The sequence below is a fragment of the Myripristis murdjan genome, chromosome 24 (assembly GCF_902150065.1).
Source record: "Myripristis murdjan chromosome 24, fMyrMur1.1, whole genome shotgun sequence".
In the NCBI taxonomy this organism is placed as follows: domain Eukaryota; kingdom Metazoa; phylum Chordata; class Actinopteri; order Holocentriformes; family Holocentridae; genus Myripristis; species Myripristis murdjan.
In genome coordinates, this window is record NC_044003.1 from 15,644,372 (window position 1) to 15,667,775 (window position 23,404).

Consider the following 23,404-nt stretch of genomic DNA (forward strand, 5'->3'; position numbering starts at 1 on the left):
TCTCTAGAAGGGCAGCAACACACTCAGCTGATCCCAGTAGTTGATCAAGCAAAGCCCAGAACAGGGCGTGAGAAGGTCTTTTGTTGCCGGAGCGGGTTGACATAGGGGGTTGATGGGGTGGGATCCAGAGGAACACTGAGGTGGAGCAAGGACGGGTGGGGCAGGTTGGAGAGAGGCTAGGGTCATGTTGCTGCTCTACACTTGGCAGTTGGATAACGCAGCTACCCACCTCCTCCTCCTGCTCCAGGCCAGGGCCCTATACATAGACTGTGATGGTGCACCTTAGCTGTCTAGCAGATGGCTGCACTGCTGCTGCGAGGATCATTTTGCCGCAGATTCACCAGATTCTCTGGCTTGGGAACAAGTCAGGGGTGGAGAGAGGGACAGAGAGAAATTAGCCCTATTAAGAAAGGGTCACTGCTGTAGTTACTCTTGGCCATTTCAATGTGAATTCTGAGATCTGATCATAGAGATCAGATTTTATGAGATCACACTACGGAGCATGTACACTTGACCTGAAAATGCCTCCTGTGTGTCCCCTGTGGCTTTATTTATTTAGATCTATGTTGGCATTATTTTCTCTTCCACCACTCTTCCCCTCTACCTCTTCACACTGCTCAGATACACACTGTGACTGGATTGTGTCCAGACTATGCAACACTCTGATCCCAATGCGACCCAGACAACTTCTGGCTTTGAAGCTCCGATATCAGTGAGAGCACAATCCAATTTCTGTACATCCATGTCCTAGTGTGACTGGACGAAAAAAAAAAAAAAATCTCTGAGCACATCAAGAGTCAAGAGGATATCAAGCCAATATAATCAAATTGGACACTTGGTGCCATTCACCTCTGATAGGATAGATATCATAAATTGTAATTATATTGTATATTGTATAAATGGCTGATGCTACACTGGTTGTTTATGTACTGTAAAGCCCTTAGGCATCGCTGATTCTGATCAAATTTCACATAAGTAAGTATGAATATCTCCACTGAAACCCAGGATAATGATATGTCCTGGGTTTCAGTGGAGATATTTTGTCTCCCACAGTTTAAATAACATTTCAGAGCTTTTCAGAGCTGGTGCATAACATTGGTAAGAGCTACATTGTTCCAACCCTAAAATCACACACACACTAAGCAAGTCCTGCTGCCAGGCCCAGTTGGTTTTATCAGGCCACCAGAATTCCAGTCAGCTGAAAACAGAGGTGTATTTACTCAATTTTAAAGAGGTGACAAGTCTTTGGTCACGCCACGGTCATATTGAGTTTCCCTATCCATAGCCTGGAACAACAAGCTAGGTATTCCTGCGTCAGGCAGCTACTAGGAAAACCACAGCTGTGATTCAGATTGAACACTGATGATTTCTTCCCTCTGTAATCACCTGTAAGAGACCAGTAGTTTTGGGTTAATAAAGATGTTGTAGGTCTGTCTGCCAATTTGGCCTCTGTTTTTGTCTGCCTTGGCATTTCACTCTAAAGTACTGATATAGTGGTGTAGGAAACCAGACAGTGCTGCTGAATGTGCTTCACTTTATCTATTAAAAGTGCTTTAAGTAAGATTTTTACTGCCCTGTAACACAGAAAGACCATCATATATCTGCTGGGGGTTAATGGAATTGTTGAGCAATACCAGTGACTCAACAACTACTTCACTAGTAGCTGAGATTTTTGGCTTTCAAAACTCACTTTTTAAAGTAGTTTGTGCACTGATATATTACCTTTTCTCTCGATGTTGATGATGGAACTGTCTTCTAATTAGCTAGCTTGCTCCTCTCTTTTGTAAAATGTGCCTTTTATTGCTTTTGTTGATTACACTGCACCATAATCTGCGCAAAAGAGCCATTGATCTTGTTGCAATCCTTGTGGTCACCAACAGAGGTCAATAAAAGTCTTAATGCTCAATTAATTAAAATTTGTTTATTAGCCGATCAGTGTTTGGTTTTAATCTTGATGCAGTGCTGTTGTGAGATAATGTTGATTACTACTCTGAAGTAGAAAGTTTTAAACTGAGTACGCAGATTTCAACTTTATCAGGCTGTGAGTTTTACACTGAGGTCCGTATGTGATTTCCATACCCCCAACAACCCCAAGCTTGTGATATTCCCTTTCATGTACAATTGCAGGGGTCAAGTGTTATACCTTCAAGCTGTATTTTGGACAGTAATTACTTCTAGCCTTCAGGACTAAACTATTTTTAGGGTAGGATTTAATGAAGGGAACTTAGATGGAATTACTGCTGAGTTTACGAATTCTCTCACAGTATGTTATTCTTGTGGGAGAAAGAGAGTCCGATCAGTGACTTTGATCATGAGCAACTCCCACACATGGAGACCAGAGAAAGCGAGGCTCTAATTTGTGATGCCACACCAACACATAGAGCTGCTCCACTGACTCTGAACAAGGTAGGCTTTACACGATCAGGATTTTTGGGGCCGATCACCGATCAGTGAGTTTAAATAAACCGATCACCGATCCGATCACATGAGGGAGCAATATGTCTATTTAAATAACTTGTTTATTTACTGTATATACTTATCTACCATTTACTGAATATCAACAAAAGTATCCTCAAACCCCAAACTGACAGAGGTAGTGTAGTGTTGCACAGATTGCAAATAGCTTGAGTTTTATCTGTCTCAGACACTTTGAAGAAGCCCCACACCACGACATGTTTGTTTGAATCCGACAGCGAATGATTCAAGATTCAAAAACTTTATTATCCGTCACATAGTGATAGTGCTCAAAACTAACATGGAGGTGGTGTGGAACTTCTTTGGAGTAAACGAGACAGATAAAACAATGCAACGGGAGCATCTGCAAAAACTTTCAACACGACAATGACGTCATTGATCGGAACGGCGAATTAAGACATTACAGCCGATCACACAAATTGCACAAAATGCAAAATATCGGCCGATGCGATATAGCCAATCAGATCAGTGGAAAGCCTAGAACAAGGGGCTGACTTGTTCATAGGACATGCGTAATTTCTGTTTGGACTCTTATATCCAAGTGAGGTTAAGGTAGTGCTATCTTTATAAAGTTAGAAAATCCCCCATAATATGCAGAAAATCATCTTGGGTACTGTCAAAGTCACCATTTCCCTTTTCCCCCACTTCATTTTCTGCGTCACTATTCACAAGTGTGAAGTTAACAGATGTGGGAAGTAACAAAGTAAAAGTAGTTTGTTACTGTACAGAAGTAAGATTTCCAAGTATCTGTACATTAGTTGAGTTGTTTTTTCACTTAATGATACTTACTTTTATTCACTATATTGTATAGAAAAATCTGTATTTCTACACACTACTTTTTCAAAAGAGACTCGATATTCACAGGAAATGGGGTGTTTTTTTGTTTTTTTTTTCTGTCTTAGACATCTTCCATTTTGGAAGCAGCTATTCAAGCACAAAATGTGACTGAAGTGTAATCACCAGAAAGCAGAGAAAGAGACAGAGATTAGAGTTTGGACTGGAGCTTAAGCCTAGCTTAAGTTTATCTCTTTTAGAGCTCAAGTGTTTGGACACTGTTCCAGTATTAGATAATAGTTACACCTGTCATTATCAAGGATTTCTGTATGAGCTACATTTCAAGTCTTAAAGTGTATGAACTGTTAAAAAAAAAAAAAGTATGGAACTTAGGAGATGTATTGCCCTGCAACTGTGAAATACTTCATGTTTAACTTGATGATGAACATCTGTCAAGTCCCAGTCAGGAAAATATCTGGAGTTTTGAAATGAAACAAGTGCAGGAGCTCTGACTCTGGCCTGAGCAAAGGTGTGTGCAGCCACACTGATATGACAAATAAATATTTGTTGCGCTCAGTCTCGTGTTGTGTAACATTTTATTTTCTGATTTGAACAACGGTACATAGAATTGTCTAGTATAACATTCTAAAAAATGTGATGTGTGCAGCCACACTGATATGACAAATAAATATTTGTTGCGCTCAGTCTCGTGTTGTGTAACATTTTATTTTCTGATTTGAACAACGGTACATAGAATTGTCTAGTATAACATTCTAAAAAATGTGATGTGAGGCGCAAACTATATCTGATTTGTGTTTCAGATTAACACAACAGAAAACCTTAATACACTCATTGCTTTTTTCACAGGACTACTTATATACCTTAAGTAAATTAACACCATGTACTTTTACACTTTGACTTTAGTAAAGGGTTTTAAATAGTACTTTAACTTTTACCAGAGTATATTTTTAGATGAGTATTTGCATTTTTTCTTGAGTAAGGAATTTGTGTACTGCTATTGTCTCTGGAAATGATGAACTGGGAACACACTTTTGTTTTTAGATATGTGAGGTAGGAATCAGCGTTTACTCTTGCAGAACCAACTGTGTAACCACTCTTAAAGCTGAAATTCATCAATAATCCCTTTTTAAGTTCCTGAATAAAAAGTCTTGCATGTGCATAGACACACAGCAGCTTTGAATATAGCATCACACTGTATTTCCGGTCTAGTTTGTTATTGTTTCACACATTGTCAAGGCCTGTTATCTTGCCTGTTCTGTCTGTGGGTGCTCTACAGCCTGTATGTATATCTACACAGTTAATACTGCTGTGAAAGAGGTGGGAGCTAGAACCATGGCAACCACCAGCTAAGATTAGTGTAGGATGTGAGCTGGCAGGAGACACACACACACACAAATACACACATACACACAGAAATCAATATCTGTGTGGATAGTGCCAGCAAGGGCCTTACCCCTTCCATTCTGACAGAGAGATGTCCATTTGTTGGTTGTGTTGACCGCAGTTCAGTGGGGTCTTCCTCTCTCCCACAGCGATACCAGAAGGCTGCCCACTAAAGGACAGTGATGTAAGAAATGATACAACTCAAAACTGTTTTGCCCTTGCTCTTGTTAATTTTTTTGCAATTGCAGGTTTTAATGTAATTTTAATCTTTTTTGCTGCCGAAATTGTTTCATTATGATGGGGGAGAAGCTTGCTACATATACTGATTTCATCCAGCCCTTGGTGTACGGTACCCCAATATTAGCTGCATGAATGCATAAAATTGCATTAATAAAAGATGCATGCTCTACTTGAGATAATATAATAATACCTCCCAGGACATGTAAGTATGTACCATTTGTAGTTTTTTACTAGACATCTAGTTAGACAACAAAGATACACCAGCCATTATCATATATAAGAGAATTCTGGCTCATACTATGAAAGTCTGCCTTCAACTAATTGCTTTTTTTCACATGTAAACACTGAGCAAACCCAACTCTTAATGTATCCAATTTCTGTAAGTTTCTGAGTGTTTAGTTTCAGGGATATCAAAAACAAAACAAACAAACAAACAAACAAACAAAAAAAAGCCCACTGCATACTGTCAACCTCTTAGGAGCTAAGAAGAACAGCCTTGTTTTAGGCTTGACCACCATGTATTTTCGGGTTTATCTAATGTGGTTTGGAAAAGTTTTTACAAAACCAAAAGTCTCAATCCACAGAGAAGTAGCCCCTCTCTCTTGCATTTCTTCCTAGGCTAACCCAAGCCTTGGGCGTACTGTAGTGACTGTTAGTCTGAGGTAAATGGGTGTCCTAGCCCAGGGTTAAGTATGGTGTGAAAGTGGCAAATCTGAATCTTTAACCCAGGGCTTTACTGTAAGGCCTTGGTTAATACGTATGAGTGTGAATTTAGGATAACCTACGCCCTAGGCTTACTGTAGCATATAGGGCTTAGAATAGGCTAGGGGTAAAGATGACTGCTGTCATCTCTACAATGGTGCTTTCACAAAATACTTACTCAATGAAATGGTAGTTATAGCTAAGACGGTAATTCAACCAATCAGTAGAAAAATAGTGTAGTAAGTAGTAGTAGCAGTAAAAAAAAAAAAAAAGTAGAAAAAAATCTGCAGGTCTTGTTTATTTTAGATAGGTCACACTGTCCGGCAGCTTTTGGCTCTAACACTCCTCTCTCTTTGGCAGGATGACGAGGTGGTGCTCCAGAGTGTGGCCACCATCCAGAAGGAGAATCGCAAGTTCTGCCTGTCCGCTGAGGGACTCGGAAACCGTGTGTGTTACCTGGAACCCACATCCGAAGCTAAGGTGAGTATGGCACAGAACTCCTTGATGTGGATTTTTAAGGCTGCTTTAATGTCACTGGGCATTATGAAGCAGTTTTAAATGAAACACACCAGTTACACTGTTTTCACTTTTTGATGCAATTTGGATTGATGACCTTTAAGCTAAGCATAGTATTCTAGAGAGCTGATCACACATTCACTGAGAATGAATTTCGTTTTTCAAGCCGTAAAGGAAAATGCTTAATTTTTTATTAGGCATTAGGAATTATTTGACGGTCTACAGAACTTAATGGCAAGTGCAGCCACACCTCCTTAACCCTGTTAATCTGTGTTTATCTCTTTTAATATGTCACTGGACACCCAGCATGTTGAAATAGGAAAGCTCTTTGTTATTATTATTAACAATAGTGGTCTTATCTTGTCAACAGTGAACTGACAGAATGAGGATCTACAATAGTTCATATCACATGAAGTAGAGACTTTCCTAGTTTGAAGTTAACTTGACATGAATAATGAGACAACTGATTGTGTGAAATCAGGACATGTTCTCTATTGTTTGTATTGTTTTATCTTACTTAACAGTAAATATGTGTCTGTAAACTAGAAGATAATGTTAATTCTGATAAAGGATGATAACTCAAAAGTTGGAGCTCTTTTACCGTTTATGCTGCAGTGCTGTCTCTGCTTATCTTGTTGCCAAGTAATTAGATCCTTTCAAAATTAAATTAGGATCCAATCTCATTTGACCATATTAATTCTCCCACACAGATAAATAGCCATGCCCGATAGATAATCCATCAAAATGAACTCACCTCAGACTGCAGCCCAACTTCCAACTTCCTTGGCCCACAATCTCTCTCCCGTCAGCGATTAGAGTGTGAATCTGTTTAAGGAGGGTAAATCAAAGAGACTAAAAAGCCATCTGTTTGCCCTTCATGTCCTTTACCCCCTCCTTTTCCGTACTTATAACAAGGTTGAGCTTCCCTGTCAGACAATGGAGATGAGTTGTAGAGGTGCAGAGTCTGCACACGTCCATGTTGGAAAGTACAGCTGCTCAGGTGAAGACAATCTCAAAGCATTTCATAAAAGTGCTAGTTTCAGTCAGAATCTGTGACAAAAAATTGACCAAAACATCCTACTTTATGGAACACACAATGTATATCTCCAAACATTTTTCCCCAGATGTTTAAGTGAGAAAAAATAGTGAAAATAGTAATTATTTTGACAAACATACATTATTAACAAGCATTCTGCTGTAAATAAATGTTGCTACATTCTATTATCAATTGATATGACACAATAGTGATTAAACCTGCAGCTACTTCGGTCTAGTAGACTTGTATTTTAAAGTCATAATTTTGCTGTAATATAATGTCTGTTCTGCTATTAAGTGGATACTAATCAGTAAACAGCAGATAAGACTTGTAGAAAATAGTTTTCTCAGGAGCTGTAAGGTGATGAAGTTTGACAGTTCCTGGCTATAGGAAATGGCTCATCTTGACGTAATGACCTGAGTTTACCTCTGGATGATCACTTTTCCCTTACTAGCTGTTTGGTGTCAGTGTTGTGCAGCTTCCTAAGGACATACTCTTTAAAAAAACAAGACATGTTGAAACAGAATGCGTTGTCCCTGGAGCTCATGCTGGATATGTTTAAAAAGTGATAGAAGTATTAATAGAATCATGTTTGTTGTACAGTATATGTCTATAGTTAGTCACAAAATATTCTGTTATTGTAATTTCTGTTGAGAGAGCAGGTTTGCTGTTTTGCCTCTAGGTTGATGATGTCAACACTGCAGATGCAGGAGAGATAAAGTGCAGCATCCATATTGCTGTTGTTATGATATTATTTTTCAGCTACATCTATACTGTATGTGTCAGACTGAAAATCAGCTTTTTCACAGCCTCAAAACTCTCTGACAGCATCTGCCAGATGCTGATGCAGCCAAGAGTGGGACCCTTTTATGACCCATGCTTATCAAATAAAGCCTGATTGAGTGTGATTATTGAACCACAACATTGAAAACAGAATTTCAGACTGGTGCAGAGAGGATGTTCTCCACCCCTCCTCACTTTGAGAAGGTGTTTCTGCCAACCCCACTGAAACTGTCATTGAGTGGAGGGCAGCAACCTGCAGAGCTCTAGGTGGCCCTCTGTAAATGCCTCCCTCCTCTCACCGTGTTACTGATGACAATACTTCAGGCCTCCTTGGGTGTGAAATGTGGCTGAACATCGAGGGTGACGGCTGTGGTTGGCACCAGGGGAGAGACCGTCATCTGCTGGCTCATCTGAGGTGTTGACACCTTGTTTCCCAGCCTCTGGGTAAACCTGGCTTCCTGCCTCCACCACTGAGAGAGGACCAATGAAATATAAGACCAATGGCACTGTTTTGATGGTGTTTTTTTTTTTTTTTTTTTTTTTTTTAATGTACACTATATATACATGCTAAAATAAATGGCATCCTTGGTTCCTGTTCCTATGAACTGCTACTATTATAAACTGCTATAATTCCTAAATGCTTTAAAATACAGAATTAATAATTATGTAACCCATATGTTACATGGGAAATATGCTAACACAGAGAGCTAATTAATACATTAATTACAGTAATTAGTAACTTCATTGGCATAATTGGTTCATTGGCATACTAGGTAATAAATCATAGTGATTATGGCAAGACACAACGTGCTCTAGCTCAAGTATCTGTTGTTTCATAGTTCAGTTTAACATTTCAAAAGACTCGGGCATTTGTTCTTGCACTACATGCTGTTGTAAAGGAATGCGTCCTTTACCATACAATAGGAAGACACTGGGTATTTCTGTAGGTGCTGATGAGGGTCATCTAAGAAATTTATGCATTTCTTTCATCTCTGTTTTGGATTAGATGGTACTACTGTGGTACATTGCCTTTCTGAATATAATTATGCATTACCACCCCAACCCTGCAGCAGCTCACAAAAGAAAACCATTTATTATATTCCAAAACAGCAAATAATGTTGCAGAAGACTTTTACCCATTTCCACCACCTGCATTACTGTAGTAGCTCCTGCTCCCTGTAGTGCATTAAAAACAGGGGATATTTTAAAGGTCACTGTGACCACCAAGAAAATCTCCTCTATTCCCAGACAGCGGAGGGTGTGAAGTCTATTCAGCCATCCTCAAAAGAAGTATGATAATTGGAAAATTTGAAGTGAATAATTCATAAGAGCTGCAAGTTGTACAGCAGGTTGCAAGTTATCACTGAAAAAGGTCGCACGGCAGCACAGCTGTAGCCTGGTCCTGTCATGTTGTGTCCAATTCCAGGGAAACTGAAATATTCAACTGACCCTGTCTCAGGTTTTATAGTAGTCAACTGGTTTTTGAGTTATGCCAGTGTGTTATTGTCTGTCTTTATTCTGTGTTTTTCTCTGGTATTAAGTTATTTTTCCTTCATCTCCGGAATCACTTTATGCTTGCGTATGTGTATCCTGTCATGGAACTAGAGCCTTTCATTTGCGTGCTTGCCTAGTGGTTGCAGCAGACCCAGGTGGACACACACACACACACACAGTGGTGTCAGAGGATTCCATGTTTGTGTTGAGTTACAGAGTGTCATCCTCATTAAAGCTCTCCCCTCTGCTCACATTTCTCAGAGTTCAGGGGTCACTTGGCTGTGTTACTGTGCAGGGTGGGCACCCAGCATCCTAAATCATCCCAAGTCCCCATGTCATGTTAAGAGGAAATGCATAATAGTGCATATGATGCCAGTGAATGCTTGAGCATTTACTGTGAAAGTCAACAACATAAAGTCAGAAAGTGCTTTCCAGTAACACAAAAAAGACAAAAAAAAAAAAAAAAAAAAAAAAAATAGAAAGAACAAACACATGACAGAATTGAGGGTATGAGGTTAGGGATTTAAGCACTGACTTGAGGATTTGGGGTTGCTATTAGAACATTGCAGCTCTTAAAATTCATTTGGTTGCTTACTTGTCATTGCTGACAAGTTATGTCTGAATGATGCATGATATTTATCAACAGTGCCATCTAGCACATCCAGAAGTAAATTAATTTTTCATACTTTGACAAGCAGATGCATTTCAATGGGAAAAGCTTCTCTGCTGCTTAAGTGACTGATGGCTAAGGATTTACCAGCATTATATAATCTCAGATGTCCTGATGAAGTGTTTATTCTAAGTAACCAAAAGATAGTTTCAAGTATAGCATATATTTTTATTATAGAATTTTATGTCTTTGCAATGGGCCTCTGAGTGAATTCCAGTCATCTTTATTTTGCACATGGCTCCAGGATGGGTTCCATCAGCCTTACTTTTTCAGAAACCACTTTTTGGTTCTGCTCTGCAACTCGCCTCAGCGCTGTTGGCAGTGTTACCACCTGGTGTTCTCTAAAAGCCAAGGAAAACTCTGATCAATGAATGTTTTATGATCATCAATTATTACTGCATTTCTTGAATAATGGCAGTCATGCATTGAAAGTTTAAGGACAAAGAAAGATAAATACAGAGATGTTTGCTGACAGTGGAGGACGGCTTTGGAGCCAATTTTAGCAGAGAGCCACACAACCCTTTGAGCTGAAGAAAAGGCCTAGCTAAACAAATTATTGGTCATTGCAGCTGCAGGGCTCCACACCTTTAGACAGACACTCAAAATTAGCTCTCCTCACCATCCCAAGTGAGCTATTAGCAAACAAGGCAAAGAAGTTACAAGTCATCAGAATTATTTACGGCCATCATTCCTCACTGAGCAGTTTAATGATTTCAGTTGGTCTCTTGTCTCAGATCAGTGCCTGCAATTAATTTTACGGCCACCTTAATAACTGTTTTTGCAAAATTCTGCAAATTTGTGACTATGTAAAGCAGAAAAAAATGGAGCAGGCATGTATGTGTGTGTGTGTGTGTGTGTGTGTGTGTGTGTGTGTGTGTGTGTTTGCTTCTTTATGTTTGTCCTTGAAGTTAATCAATACCGTTTCACAGCACCATTACTAAGCTAACTCAGTTATACTTCTTTGTTCTTTCAGTTTCTTTCTTCTCTTCCTCAGTGAACTCAGAAGAGAAAAGAAAAAGAAATCTGTGTCTCTGTGTAGTGCCTCTATCAGCAAAATATTCATTGCAACTTACTTCATTAAAGATTCCAGTAAACATTTTAAAGCTGAATAGATATTCAAATGACAGAAATAAGCTAATTATGACAGAAATGAGCTAACTATCTCTCTGTTAGTTAAATATGGTTTCCAAAACTGTATTAATGGGAATTTTTAAGTTCCATTAAAGAAGTTTGTGTTGTGTGATGCTGAGGTCATCCGTCTTGTCCATCAAATGCTTGCTTGCAATGGCAAGCAGCCCATTGTAGGACATGGAAAAGTGTTTCATTCACAAAACTTATCAGAGGTGCAAAAACCACTTGGTGACTTTATAAAATCAGAGCAGTATAGATCAAGGAAGATGGGTGTGGTTGTTTCCCACAACTGCTACAACACAGGAGGTCACAGGGACAAAAACACAGTCCAGGTAATAGATGTGGAACAAACTCTATTACAGGCGTGTTGTTTTCTTACTCTGGAGACAAGTCTGTGTTTGCTTAAAGGAGCTTGTCTTTGCCTCTGCAACTGATGTTTCTTTTCCCTCCGTCCTTTCGTCCTGTTCTCCCCCTTCCCTCTTTTCCTCCCTCCGTGCTGCAGTATGTTCCTCCAGACCTGTGTATTTGTAACTTTGTCTTGGAGCAGTCCCTATCAGTGCGGGCCCTGCAGGAGATGTTGGCTAACACTGGGCCAAACAGCGAAGGGGTGAGTACTATTGTACACCAACGCCCTGCCCTGCTACACACACACACACACACACATTTACACACCACCCTGCAGTAGTGCACTGCTACAAAATGCCTTTGTCATATTTCCACCTCAGTTTTGTATAGTTGAGTTAAAGTTAAAAATCTCCTACTCCTCAGTTTCCCTCATTTTGTTTATACTTTTAATCCGGATAAGAATAATGGTCTGTATGATGTTTGGCAAATACACATAGTTAAGTTAAAATGAGTTTTACTGAATGAATTTGAAAACTAAATCCTCACAATTCTTGACCAAGACTGGCTGACAACAACACCTGTAATTGTTTCTTGTAGTGAGAGGAGCCAATTAGACCATGTCAGTGTGTGTTTCCTGAACTTAGTCTGAAACTATGTGGAAAAAGGATGGATTTCTGAAAATGCAAGGATGTATTTCTGAAAATGCAATAACTTTGAATTTAGACAAATAAAGTTTTTACAATGTTTTTATGAAACATCTTTTAAAAAAAGAATGAAAGTATGAAAATCTGATGATTAGCGTGATAAAAGAGTTTATAGTTGCTAGGTCTTTGGTTCCAGTTGAAACTGACAGCTTATTGCTCTAATTACTCATTGTGCGTTGAAGCTATTTCATACTGCAAGGCATGGGTTTTTCTGTAAAATTTCAGTTTTAGAAATGACTGATAAAATCAAAAGAGCTAGATCAGGAAAGCAGGCCACAGTACTCTGAGATGCCAAGAATTGTAATTGAATTTTGAATACAAGCTGTCTTTTTTTATTCTCTGTAACACATTCCTGTTTTGCAAAACGAGATCAGAAAGCTCTGAAAATGAAAGTCCGGTGAGAGTCACACAAAGGAGAGAAATTATCTGTGAGTGCTTTGGTGCATCCACAGCCTGCTCTCTGCTCGCCCTCCGCTGACTTGATTTACACTTAACAGCGTGAGCCGAGGAGAGAGCGGATGGCATCTCTCCTCCCTTTCCTCCCGGCTCCGTTCCAGCTCACTTGGCATGTTTATTAGGGCAGGTAAGTAATCTTTGATCAGGCAGATACTCCGGAATGCCACGAGGGTGTCATCGACAGCAGGGAAGCACTTCCACTGGCTTTGTGCGGTCTGTAAACCCCTGTGACATGGTCATATTCACTCACACTACTGCACTCTAATGCATTCATCCCATGTGTCCTTTAATCTCATCAGTCTGTCCAACACTTGTGGTCATAGATGCAGAAGGTGATGTGATATAAGGGGGGTGGTATCACCCTTGTTTAGATGAAATATGAAACTCATCCTAAAGTTTTGGGGAGAAATTAAGAGAAAACAGTGCTATATGCTGCCCACGTTCCCCTTGTTGAATATGAACAAATGTCAAGTCAAGATTATTTATATTGCCCTACATCACAAAACATGTCTCAAAGGACTTTATAGAGAACAACTCTACCCAGATCAAACTTAAAATCAATCAACCACTAAACAATATGCTGCAATGCTGCATGTAACAAAATAAAACACAGGGGAAAAAAAAAACACAGCAGGCCTCTTCCTTGTAAAGGCCTTTGAGACATGCTGGTGATGAAGGGCTATATAAATTAACTTGACTCTGAACTTGAATACAACTTAGTACACCCAACGTGCTTGTTTGTGGCGGTCGTTAAGTTCATCGCTGTTCCTTCTAGATCCACATGGTCTGTGTTGATCGACTGTACCAAAAATATTGCTTTTTTCATGAGGACCAATTGAATTGTCTGTCTTGCTGTTCAGATGTAAGACCAAAGATGATTATGGTTTTACCCTCAGGTCTTGTAACTATTTTAAATAAACAAATGAATAAATAAATAAATAAGATGATGATGATGATTATTATTATTGTTATTATTATTATCATCATCATTAAAAGTGGCAGGCCACTTGTATCCCAGGAACAGAGATGACAAGCTATGGCGGCATGAATAATTGTGCGGTACAGATGCAGCTACTGTAAAATCCCCACTTTGAATTGTGTGGAAGATCCCACAGCCATAATACAGGATAAATGCAGTGTTGGGGGGGCTGCTGCTCTAGTACCACTATATCTTCATGCACAATGCTGATTTTTTGACATACACAGCGCTTCAATTGTCTTATTTCATAAATGTACACCTTAGATCCTCTCCAGAGACTTAAACCTGCCATTGTTATTAGCCTGAGTAGCAGATTGGTTTTGTGCTCAACACTGCAATATTGTTGGCTGGCCTTGTTTGGCCAGACAACATGATGTTGGCTAGAATACAAATACTCTGGTAGCTAGGCTAATACATCATCCCCACCACCCCCTTATTCCACAGTAAAGCCCCATTTCTCTCAATTGTTGCTCTCAGACTGTGCAGTTGACTGCAATACATTTAAATAATGCTCTTTTCATTTGTATTTGTGTGTTGCTAGAGTGCTGACCATGAGCGATGGGTAGGTCCATCAATTCAGTAATTCATCATGTTGTCAGTGTGCATGACAGCTCTACTAACCACCAAACGAAAGGTTCCAACTTTCGCTGCTTTCACTTCAAAGTGTAGCCTATTTTTTGATTGTCATCAAAGTGTCATTTTCTGTGTGATCAAATTAAGATTCAAAGTGGAGAGCAGGACCTGCAATGTAAGGAGAGATTAAGCTAAGCTATTAACTAATTGTAGTACAGCTCATATCGATCAAATGATTGTAAATGGACATTTAATTTCTTTGAGTGAGTGTAGATTCTGTGTATAGCATTCATAAAGTCACAGCTGCCTGACTCCTGCTGCAGAATAAATTAAGCATTCATCTAACTATTGCTTACAACATTCTCTGTTTCTCAGTCAGTCTGTGGACGATCACTTACCCGAAATTTCCCTTGGTTTTTGGCAATCTTGAAATAGACAACCTTTGTTGCTGTCGCCTTGTGCACATGACTCAAATATTTTGCTTGGCCTCTTCCAAGACTATTTGTGTGCAAACATTTTCAAGTGAAAGTGTCTACTTTCTCATTTGCTTAAGCCATTAGTCATCCTTTTTGCTTTTAAAGCAATAAAGTGCAAGCACTAGTACAGAGCTAACAAAAATATTTCAGTGCTGACAAAAAATAAATCTCACAGATTTCTGCAAAAGTTCATTTATTTTTGTGCATTGCTCTCTCTAAGAAAAGTAATGAGCTTTCATAATGTGTTTGATTATTCCCAATCTACGTGAAAGGATCTGAAAACCCGTATGTTGGTCGAACACTCACTTTGTTGTTTGGGTGTGTTTTGCTCTGTTCTCTCTTGGTTTGGTCTCTAACCTTTATGAATTTCAAGGGTATCAACACGAGGAAATGTCCTGGAATCAGCCTTGATTTCAGAGTGTTCATGCACGCGAATGTTGAGCAAAATTGTTTCAGCTGATTCTTGGATTATCCCTCTCCTATTGTCTCATCAGTATTGTCTTCAGTACATGCAGACAACAGACTCCACTTTTATCTTCTTTTTACACCCCTCCTTCCCTCCCTTGTGGCTTCCATGCTGCTAGGGAGATGGCTTGATTGGTGGATTTATTTGGCTTCCTTACCCCCTGTAATGTTTATTGTTATGCATCACATTTTGATGGACTGCTGGGAAGCAAATGTACAAATTAAGCATAATATCTGTCTCATTATCTAGATGATTTGAAGGACAAGGCGTGGACAACATGCACAGGAGAATCCATATATCATGTTGTACTCAGCAAATGAGTCTGGCATGAACCTCCCACTCTTCTCCATGGCCTTGAAAAATTGATTACTGAGCTATTTCCTATGCCCCAGGCCACTCTATATAAGATCAGTTACTAATATGAAGTGAACATTAGAGGTGAATTACTTAGTCATGCTTTTGCTTGTTTCGTCAGGCTCTGGCAAAGAGGGCAAAGGTACCACTTTCATGTGAAGTGAAGCTTGAGGAGTAATAGCAATACACCAAGTTTCTGGTAGATTGTCCTTTTGGTCAACCAACCTGTTAAAAGATGAGAATAAAATACCAAAATCATCCATGTGTTCCCACTTTGAGTGTTAGCATGTGCTCCATGCTAACACTTTAGCATTGTCTCTGTTGAGTGATAGTGGATCACTAGCATCTCAAAAGTTTTGTGTTGGAGATTGGTAACATTTACATGGCATTGAAATGGAAATAATGTTTTGAACTCTCAGGGAGTACTTTCATGGTAAGAGTATTTCTATTCCTGCAAGACCTGCAAGTGTGAATTGTTTTGCTTTCACTAGAAAAAAGTTTGTTCCAAAAATAGACCTACATATATTTATTGTTAGGCCTTATTAAAAAAAAAACAACACTTTGTCATTTATGGGTTTACAGCGATAACACAGCTGTAAATGTGAGTGGGTGTTAGGCCTAACAGTTGTCTATCACTTCACATAGTGTTAGCATGGAGTACCGAAGCCAGTGATCTACCAGGAGCACATGGATCATTTGGCGTCTATGCTCTCATCATTTAACAAATGCGACCAACAGGACAACATCCCAGAAACTTAATATATTCATTAAATACACAACTTACACCATACCTCCTTCTCTAACACACTCATGTCTGCAAAACATGCACACAAACTCAAATACTCTCTGGGCCCTATCTTGTGCCACCCGCTATCCGCTGCCACTACCCGCTACCCGCAAATTGCGGATTTAGGAGCTTCCGCTATCCCTAAACGGTATCTTGCGCCACCCTCTACCCGCTATCCTTATGCCGACTCCGTCATTTGCGCCTGGAGGTGTGTTCGTGGGCGTGTTTCATGCGCTATCCCTAAGGTTGCTATCTTGCGCACACACTTTAGGGATAGCGGATAGCGGGTGGTCTTGGGCTGTTACGAGAGCGCGCCCAGGCGGCTTCAATGCGCGCCCCGACGGAGCCTCACCACGCACACGGTTGGACTGATACCGGGACGCCGCCGGAATGGACTGAGTATATTACTCATATAGACTGTTTAGAGGAAAGACTATTTTAATTGGACACTTACGCCAGCACGTTTTATTGTTTTATCATAAGCCAGCAGCTGTGCTATATTTTTATTTTAAATATTTTATTTGCCCAATCTACCTTGTCAATAAATTAGTTTACACATAGTTCCACCTCTGCCTCTTGTGTGTGTGTGGTGTGGCCCGGGGATTTTACTCAATCAGTACAACCTTGTGACACGTCCACTTGGACACATGTGGCTCCACCTCCCGAATTAACTCGCCTATAATATAATATATCATATGTATATATATATATAAAGCCAACTTGCTTTAGCCTCAGTAGAAGCCCTGAGAAAATCTACCTCCCTCTCTCCATCGCGGGTTTAGGATTTAGGATTTAGGATAGCGCATCCTGCCCTTAAAGGCAATGGCACCTGGCACACTGATTGGTTTAACTGGCATAACGCCCAAAACACGCCTATTCATAATATAGCGGGTAGCGGAGGTGTTTTGCGGATAGCGGGAGGTGCACAAGATAGCAACTTTTACGGGGGAACGCCTCTTCCTAAATCCTAAATCCGCAAATAGCGGGTTTAGGGAGTCTGGCGCAAGATAGGGCCCTCTGTCTCACTCTCTAATATACACAAGCACACATACAGACAGACACATACAAACACACAACACACTCCTGGGACCAAGCCATGCTCTAGGATGCAGTAATTTTACACTGGGAGGGGCACTACCACCACACAAAAGGTCACAGTTCTGGCAATGATGTGTCAGCACGACGGTAGGCCTGAAATATAGCCCCCCGCCCCCCACCCCCACCCCCATCTCTCTCTTTCATTCTCCCCCCTCCATCTCTCTCCATCCACAGCTGTTGCAGGATACTCTTCTCTTTTTTCTTTTGATGAAACCTCTGTTTCCTTTTTCGTCTGTCTTATACAAGCCAGCTGGGAGAGACTTGGTTACAGAGGGAGGGGATTAGCTCTGGGGTCATATTCAGGGGAGCGTTGGGAGTTCCCTTTAGGTCAGTTTAAATGGGATCACACAAACAAACGCACAAATTAACGCTGACAACTAGACAAGAAAGAAGATAGCCCCCATGGTATTGAATGTTGGATAAACACTACAGTGGGCGGTATGGTGGTTAGCATCGTTGCCTCACAGCAAGAAGGATTCCTGTCCTATCTGTGTGGTTAGTAGATTGTTTAGATGATGCAATACATTTCCCATAGGTTTGAATGTGAGTGTCGTTTGTCTATCAGTGGTAGCCCTGTGATGCATTTCAGCCCAGTGCAAGCTGGGATGTGCTCCACTCCCCTGTGATGCTGAGACGGATTAACTGGGTAGAGAAAACGAAAGAAGGGATGAATAATTACATTACAGTATCTGATGTATAGGAGTGTGAGATTGAATTTTTTTTTTTTTTTTTTTTATTGCATTGTCAGTTCAAATATAAACAAAAACTGCAATTCACCTCAGTTGTTAATAACTTCTCCACAGATCGGAGATTAGCTATTTGGTGCTATTTATGACATTTACCACTTTTATGTGAAGGCAAACTGAGCCCAACACTGCTATACTATATGCCATGGTGCTTTTATTTGCACATAATACCATTTATTCTGTCTTGGCCTTGTTGATTTGAAGAAATCTTTAGTCTGTACCATTGCAGAATAAAAACTGGCCTTGATTATGATCACGTTTTCACTACTTGTGGTATCTTTTCTTTTTTTTTTCTTATGCCTCTAGAGGTTGATTAAAAGGGTAAGTAAAATCCTCTTTTTTCACCTGAATGTTGGGGGGAAAAAAGTCCTCTTTTTTGCTCAACTTTTTCTCCACATTTCCTCAGCCCTGGTACTACATCGAAATTTTTCTTGTTCGTCCACAGAACGGGAAAATTGTCTAACGGGTGTGGTACATGTTTGTGTTTGCTAGTTTGTTTGACTGTGTGGAGTTTTGTTTGTTTCCATCCCTCTTTGTCTTTCTCTTATGTGGTTGCCCTTGGGTAGAGGTCAGAAGTACAGAAAACATTGTTAGACTGTTGAGAATAGTCCCATACAGTCTCACACAGGGCTAAATTAGGAGCCAGAACTAGAGGCAACTCAGTTACAGCACTCAGCTAAATCTCATGCAGCCTTACCTACGTATAATGTGTTGTCTATTTACTTCATGGCAGGCGGCTCAGGGGGGCGGACACCGGACCCTGCTCTACGGTCATGCCATCCTCCTGCGTCACTCCTTCAGTGGTATGGTGAGTGTCATCGCTAATTTGCTTAGCAGTATATAATTTGATTTCATACAGACTGGGTGACACATGGTGACATAGTAAACAGATCATTATATGGGGATCATTATACACAGGCAACATTTGAGGAAATGCAGATGGGCAGTGTTGCTATGAACAGTTAGGGGGCTGACTGTCCATGTAGATAACAGCAATGAGCAATATAAGTGTCCAGAAAAAAAAGTTTGGAAAAAAGTGCACATCTACATCTCCCCAAAAGTATATCCTAGCCAATAGTTTTTTTTTGTGATATACGTGGTGAATTTTACCATATCCAAAGATAAATTCATGTTTTTTTACCAAATCACTGTCAAGAGATGTTTGAATAGGAACTACATTCCTATCACAGAAACTTGTCTCAATTCATATCTCATCAGTACCTGACCTGCTTGAAGACGTCAAGGTCTCTGACGGACAAGCTGTCTTTCGATGTCGGACTTCAAGAAGATTCAATAGGTACAGTATGACAAACCAGGCCCTCCCAGAATTCCCTTGGATTTTTACGGCTCCTAAATGTTTTCATTCCTTCTGAACAGCCATAGCTATCAGGCCACACTGACCCTGTGTTTGAATCAATAACTTTGGGAGTAATAGCTACATGTGTGCAGTGCGTACAGCAGTGCTACAGTACTGCATAGAGGGTGACATATGAAGTAGAAAAATACTGAGAATAGAAACAATATTTCCACTGCTTCTTTAAGAATAATTTCCTCAGACCAAGGCTATACATCTCAGAATAGACCACAACCTGATCAGCATGGAGTTGAGACTGTTTAAAATGACACCACCTACATTTGTTTGTATAAATATGTATAAGCCTGTACCTGTACAGACCTGGTCAAGTACTGTTATGGGTAATCAACAATTAGAAGTTAATGAATGAACATTTCATAGAAAGAGTTTGAAAATTGTGTGTGTGTGTGTGTGTGTGTGTGTGTGTGTGTGTGTCAGGAGAGGCCTGCTGGTGGACCATTCACCCAGCATCTAAGCAGAGGTCTGAGGGAGAGAAAGTACGCATTGGAGACGACCTTATCCTAGTCAGCGTGTCCACAGAGAGATACCTGGTAAGCAGTTACCAGTAGCTCAGTAACTTGATTTACTGTCAAATTGATTGGCCACTGACAAGAAAATTAGGTAGTCAAAATTCTTTTTGAGACATTTTCCTGATGTTGAACTGTGTTTTATGTTATCTGATAGCATTAGTGTGAATTAGTAAACAGACCACGCAGCACCAAGAAAGGCACTAAAAGTTTGAGTTATACCGAATATCTTTGGATATCAGGATTTTATCTGTGTGTATATATATGTGTGTGTGTGTGTGTGTGTGTGTGTGTGTGTGTGTGTGTGTGTGTGTGTGTATACGTACATACATACACACACACACACATATATATACAGTACAGGCCAAAAGTTTGGACACACCTTCTCACTCAATGTGTTTTCTTTATTTTCATGACTATTTACATTGTAGATTCTTACTGAAGCAATCAAAACTATGAATGAGCACATGTGGAGTTATGTACTTAACAAAAAAAGGTGAAATAACTGAAAACATGTTTTATATTCTAGTTTCTTCAAAATAGCCACCCTTTGCTCTGATTACTGCTTTGCACACTCTTGGCATTCTCTCGATGAGCTTCAAGAGGTAGTCACCTGAAATGGTTTTGAAGGAGTTCCCAGAGGTGTTTAGCACTTGTTGGCCCCTTTGCCTTCACTCTGTGGTCCAGCTCACCCCAAACCATCTCAATTGGGTTCAGGTCCGGTGACTGTGGAGGCCAGGTCATCTGCCGCAGCACTCCATCACTCTCCTTCTTGGTCAAATAGCCCTTACACAGCCTGGAGGTGTGTTTAGGGTCATTGTCCTGTTGAAAAATAAATGATCGTCCAACTGAACGCAAACCGGATGGGATGGCATGTCGCTGCAGGATGCTGTGGTAGCCATGCTGGTTCAGTGTGGTTCAATTTTGAAGAAATCCCCAACAGTGTCACCAGCAAAACAGACCCACACCATCACACCTTCTCCTCCATGCTTCACAGTGGGAACCAGGCATGTGGAATCCATCCGTTCACCTTTTCTGCGTCTCACAAAGACACGGCGGTTGGAACCAAAGATCTCAAATTTGGACTCATCAGACCAAAGCACAGATTTCCACTGGTCTAATGTCCCTTCCTTGTGTTTCTTGGCCCAAACAAATCTCTTCTGCTTGTTGCCTCTCCTTAGCAGTGGTTTCCTAGCAGCTATTTGACCATGAAGGCCTGATTGGCGCAGTCTCCTCTTAACAGTTGTTCTAGAGATGGGTCTGCTGCTAGAACTCTGTGTGGCATTTATCTGGTCTCTGATCTGAGCTGCTGTTAACTTGCGATTTCTGAGGCTGGTGACTCGGATGAACTTGTCCTCAGAAGCAGAGGTGACTCTTGGTCTTCCTTTCCTGGGTCGGTCCTCATGTGTGCCAGTTTCGTTGTAGCACTTGATGGTTTTTGCCACTCCACTTGGGGACACATTTAAAGTTTTTGCAATTTTCCGGACTGACTGACCTTCATTTCTTAAAGTAATGATGGCCACTCGTTTTTCTTTAGTTAGCTGATTGGTTCTTGCCATAATATGAATTTTAACAGTTGTCCAATAGGGCTGTCGGCTGTGTAGTAACCTGACTTCTGCACAACACAACTGATGGTCCCAACCCCATTGATAAAGCAAGAAATTCCACTAATTAACCCTGATAAGGCACACCTGTGAAGTGAAAACCATTTCAGGTGACTACCTCTTGAAGCTCATCGAGAGAATGCCAAGAGTGTGCAAAGCAGTAATCAGAGCAAAGGGTGGCTATTTTGAAGAAACTAGAATATAAAACATGTTTTCAGTTATTTCACCTTTTTTTGTTAAGTACATAACTCCACATGTGTTCATTCATAGTTTTGATTCCTTCAGTTAGAATCTACAATGTAAATAGTCATGAAAATGAAGAAAATGCATTGAATGAGAAGGTGTGTCCAAACTTTTGGCCTGTACTGTATATATATATATATGTGTGTGTGTGTGTGTGTGTGTGTGTATGTGTGTGTGTGTATATATATATACACACACACATTTCTATGTGTATATATATATATACACACACACACACACACTCACACACATATGAGCTTCAAACAAATAACATTTGTAAAATGCTATGTGTGATTTTTTTTTTTTTTTTTTTCAAGGTCACTCACGTATACTGCCAAGTTTACTGCCAAGTTCTTTCATCTGTGGCTTGCTATTCCTAAGTTAAAGGAGCACTGAACAATTCCAAGCAGAGTTTGTCCTTTGCATTCTACCCACATCACTTGTGCAAATGCACATCTCAGTACTGCTGTGATTAATTCTGTAGAGTCAATCATGCTCATTTGATAGTGAACTTGTCGGACGTCGCTTTTGATGCTCAAGAGATGTTGGAATCAGAAGGAAGTGTCTCAGTACAGTACACACTTTAATGCATGCTCCCAATGCAGATTAAAATAATTTATTTTAAACCAATGAAACGGCGAAGCTTTGTCTAATTTGAGATGTACTGTACATGATCTGAAACATATTAAAGGGATATTTATAATTTTTATAAATCACTCAGTGACAGGTTGTTGAAAACAACTCAAGTCATTTGACATAATGGCTACTTAGTGTTCTGATGTAAATGCCAATGAGCAAGGCACTGTTATTAAAGCAAGTCCTCAAAAAGTAGTGGGACAGTAGCCCTCTGAATTATTTTGACCTTCATTAAGGCAGAGAATTGCACATGCTTCACTGTACAGTTAACTATATTTTTTATGCCTCCATGCCAGCGACAGCTGTAGCTGGATGTATTATGTTTTCGGGCTGTCTATCCATTATTTACACTAGGGAAACAATTATCCCTACCAATATTTTTAATGTTCAGCACTTGTCATTTTAACTTCATACAGGGTTAACCTAATGTCTTTGCCGAGTTGCCATGTTTATACTGGAAGTTCATTTACTGGTTTGATGTAGGGAGGTCTACTTCTCTTCAGTCATACACCAGGTCATTGTATTACCTGCAGGAGACACTGCTCTCACACCGTTCATCAGGAGAGCAGACAGGGGGAAAAGTGGTCAGAGCCATAGGGGCTCAGGTGAGGTCTGACAGTGGTGATAAGGTGTTTTACTTAAGCATTATTACACGAAAGGGTGTGCTTGACCATTATTATTGTCATGACAGTGATGCAGCCAGGAACGAGGTGCTTGTGCCGAGTTCCATTTGCAATAAGATGTAGGCGGAGTAATATTTTCAGTGATGAGGTATTTTTCATTTGAGCACAGCTAGCCGTGCTGTCATGTTCATTTGAGCACATTCTAAAC

The 23,404-nt window shown here is 40.1% G+C and overlaps 1 protein-coding gene across 1 annotated transcript in view; it reads left to right on the forward strand.

Moving 5' to 3' along the window:
• ryr3 (ryanodine receptor 3) overlaps window positions 1–23,404 on the forward strand; it is a 136,831-nt gene that overhangs the window by 11,495 nt on the left and 101,932 nt on the right. Inside the window, exons 2-8 of the mRNA XM_030047858.1 lie at window positions 5,956–6,075; window positions 11,728–11,832; window positions 14,251–14,271; window positions 18,516–18,530; window positions 18,943–19,017; window positions 19,428–19,506; window positions 20,002–20,114. Coding sequence (XP_029903718.1) covers window positions 5,956–6,075; window positions 11,728–11,832; window positions 14,251–14,271; window positions 18,516–18,530; window positions 18,943–19,017; window positions 19,428–19,506; window positions 20,002–20,114 — 528 coding nt within the window. The remainder of the gene's footprint in view (window positions 1–5,955; window positions 6,076–11,727; window positions 11,833–14,250; window positions 14,272–18,515; window positions 18,531–18,942; window positions 19,018–19,427; window positions 19,507–20,001; window positions 20,115–23,404) is intronic.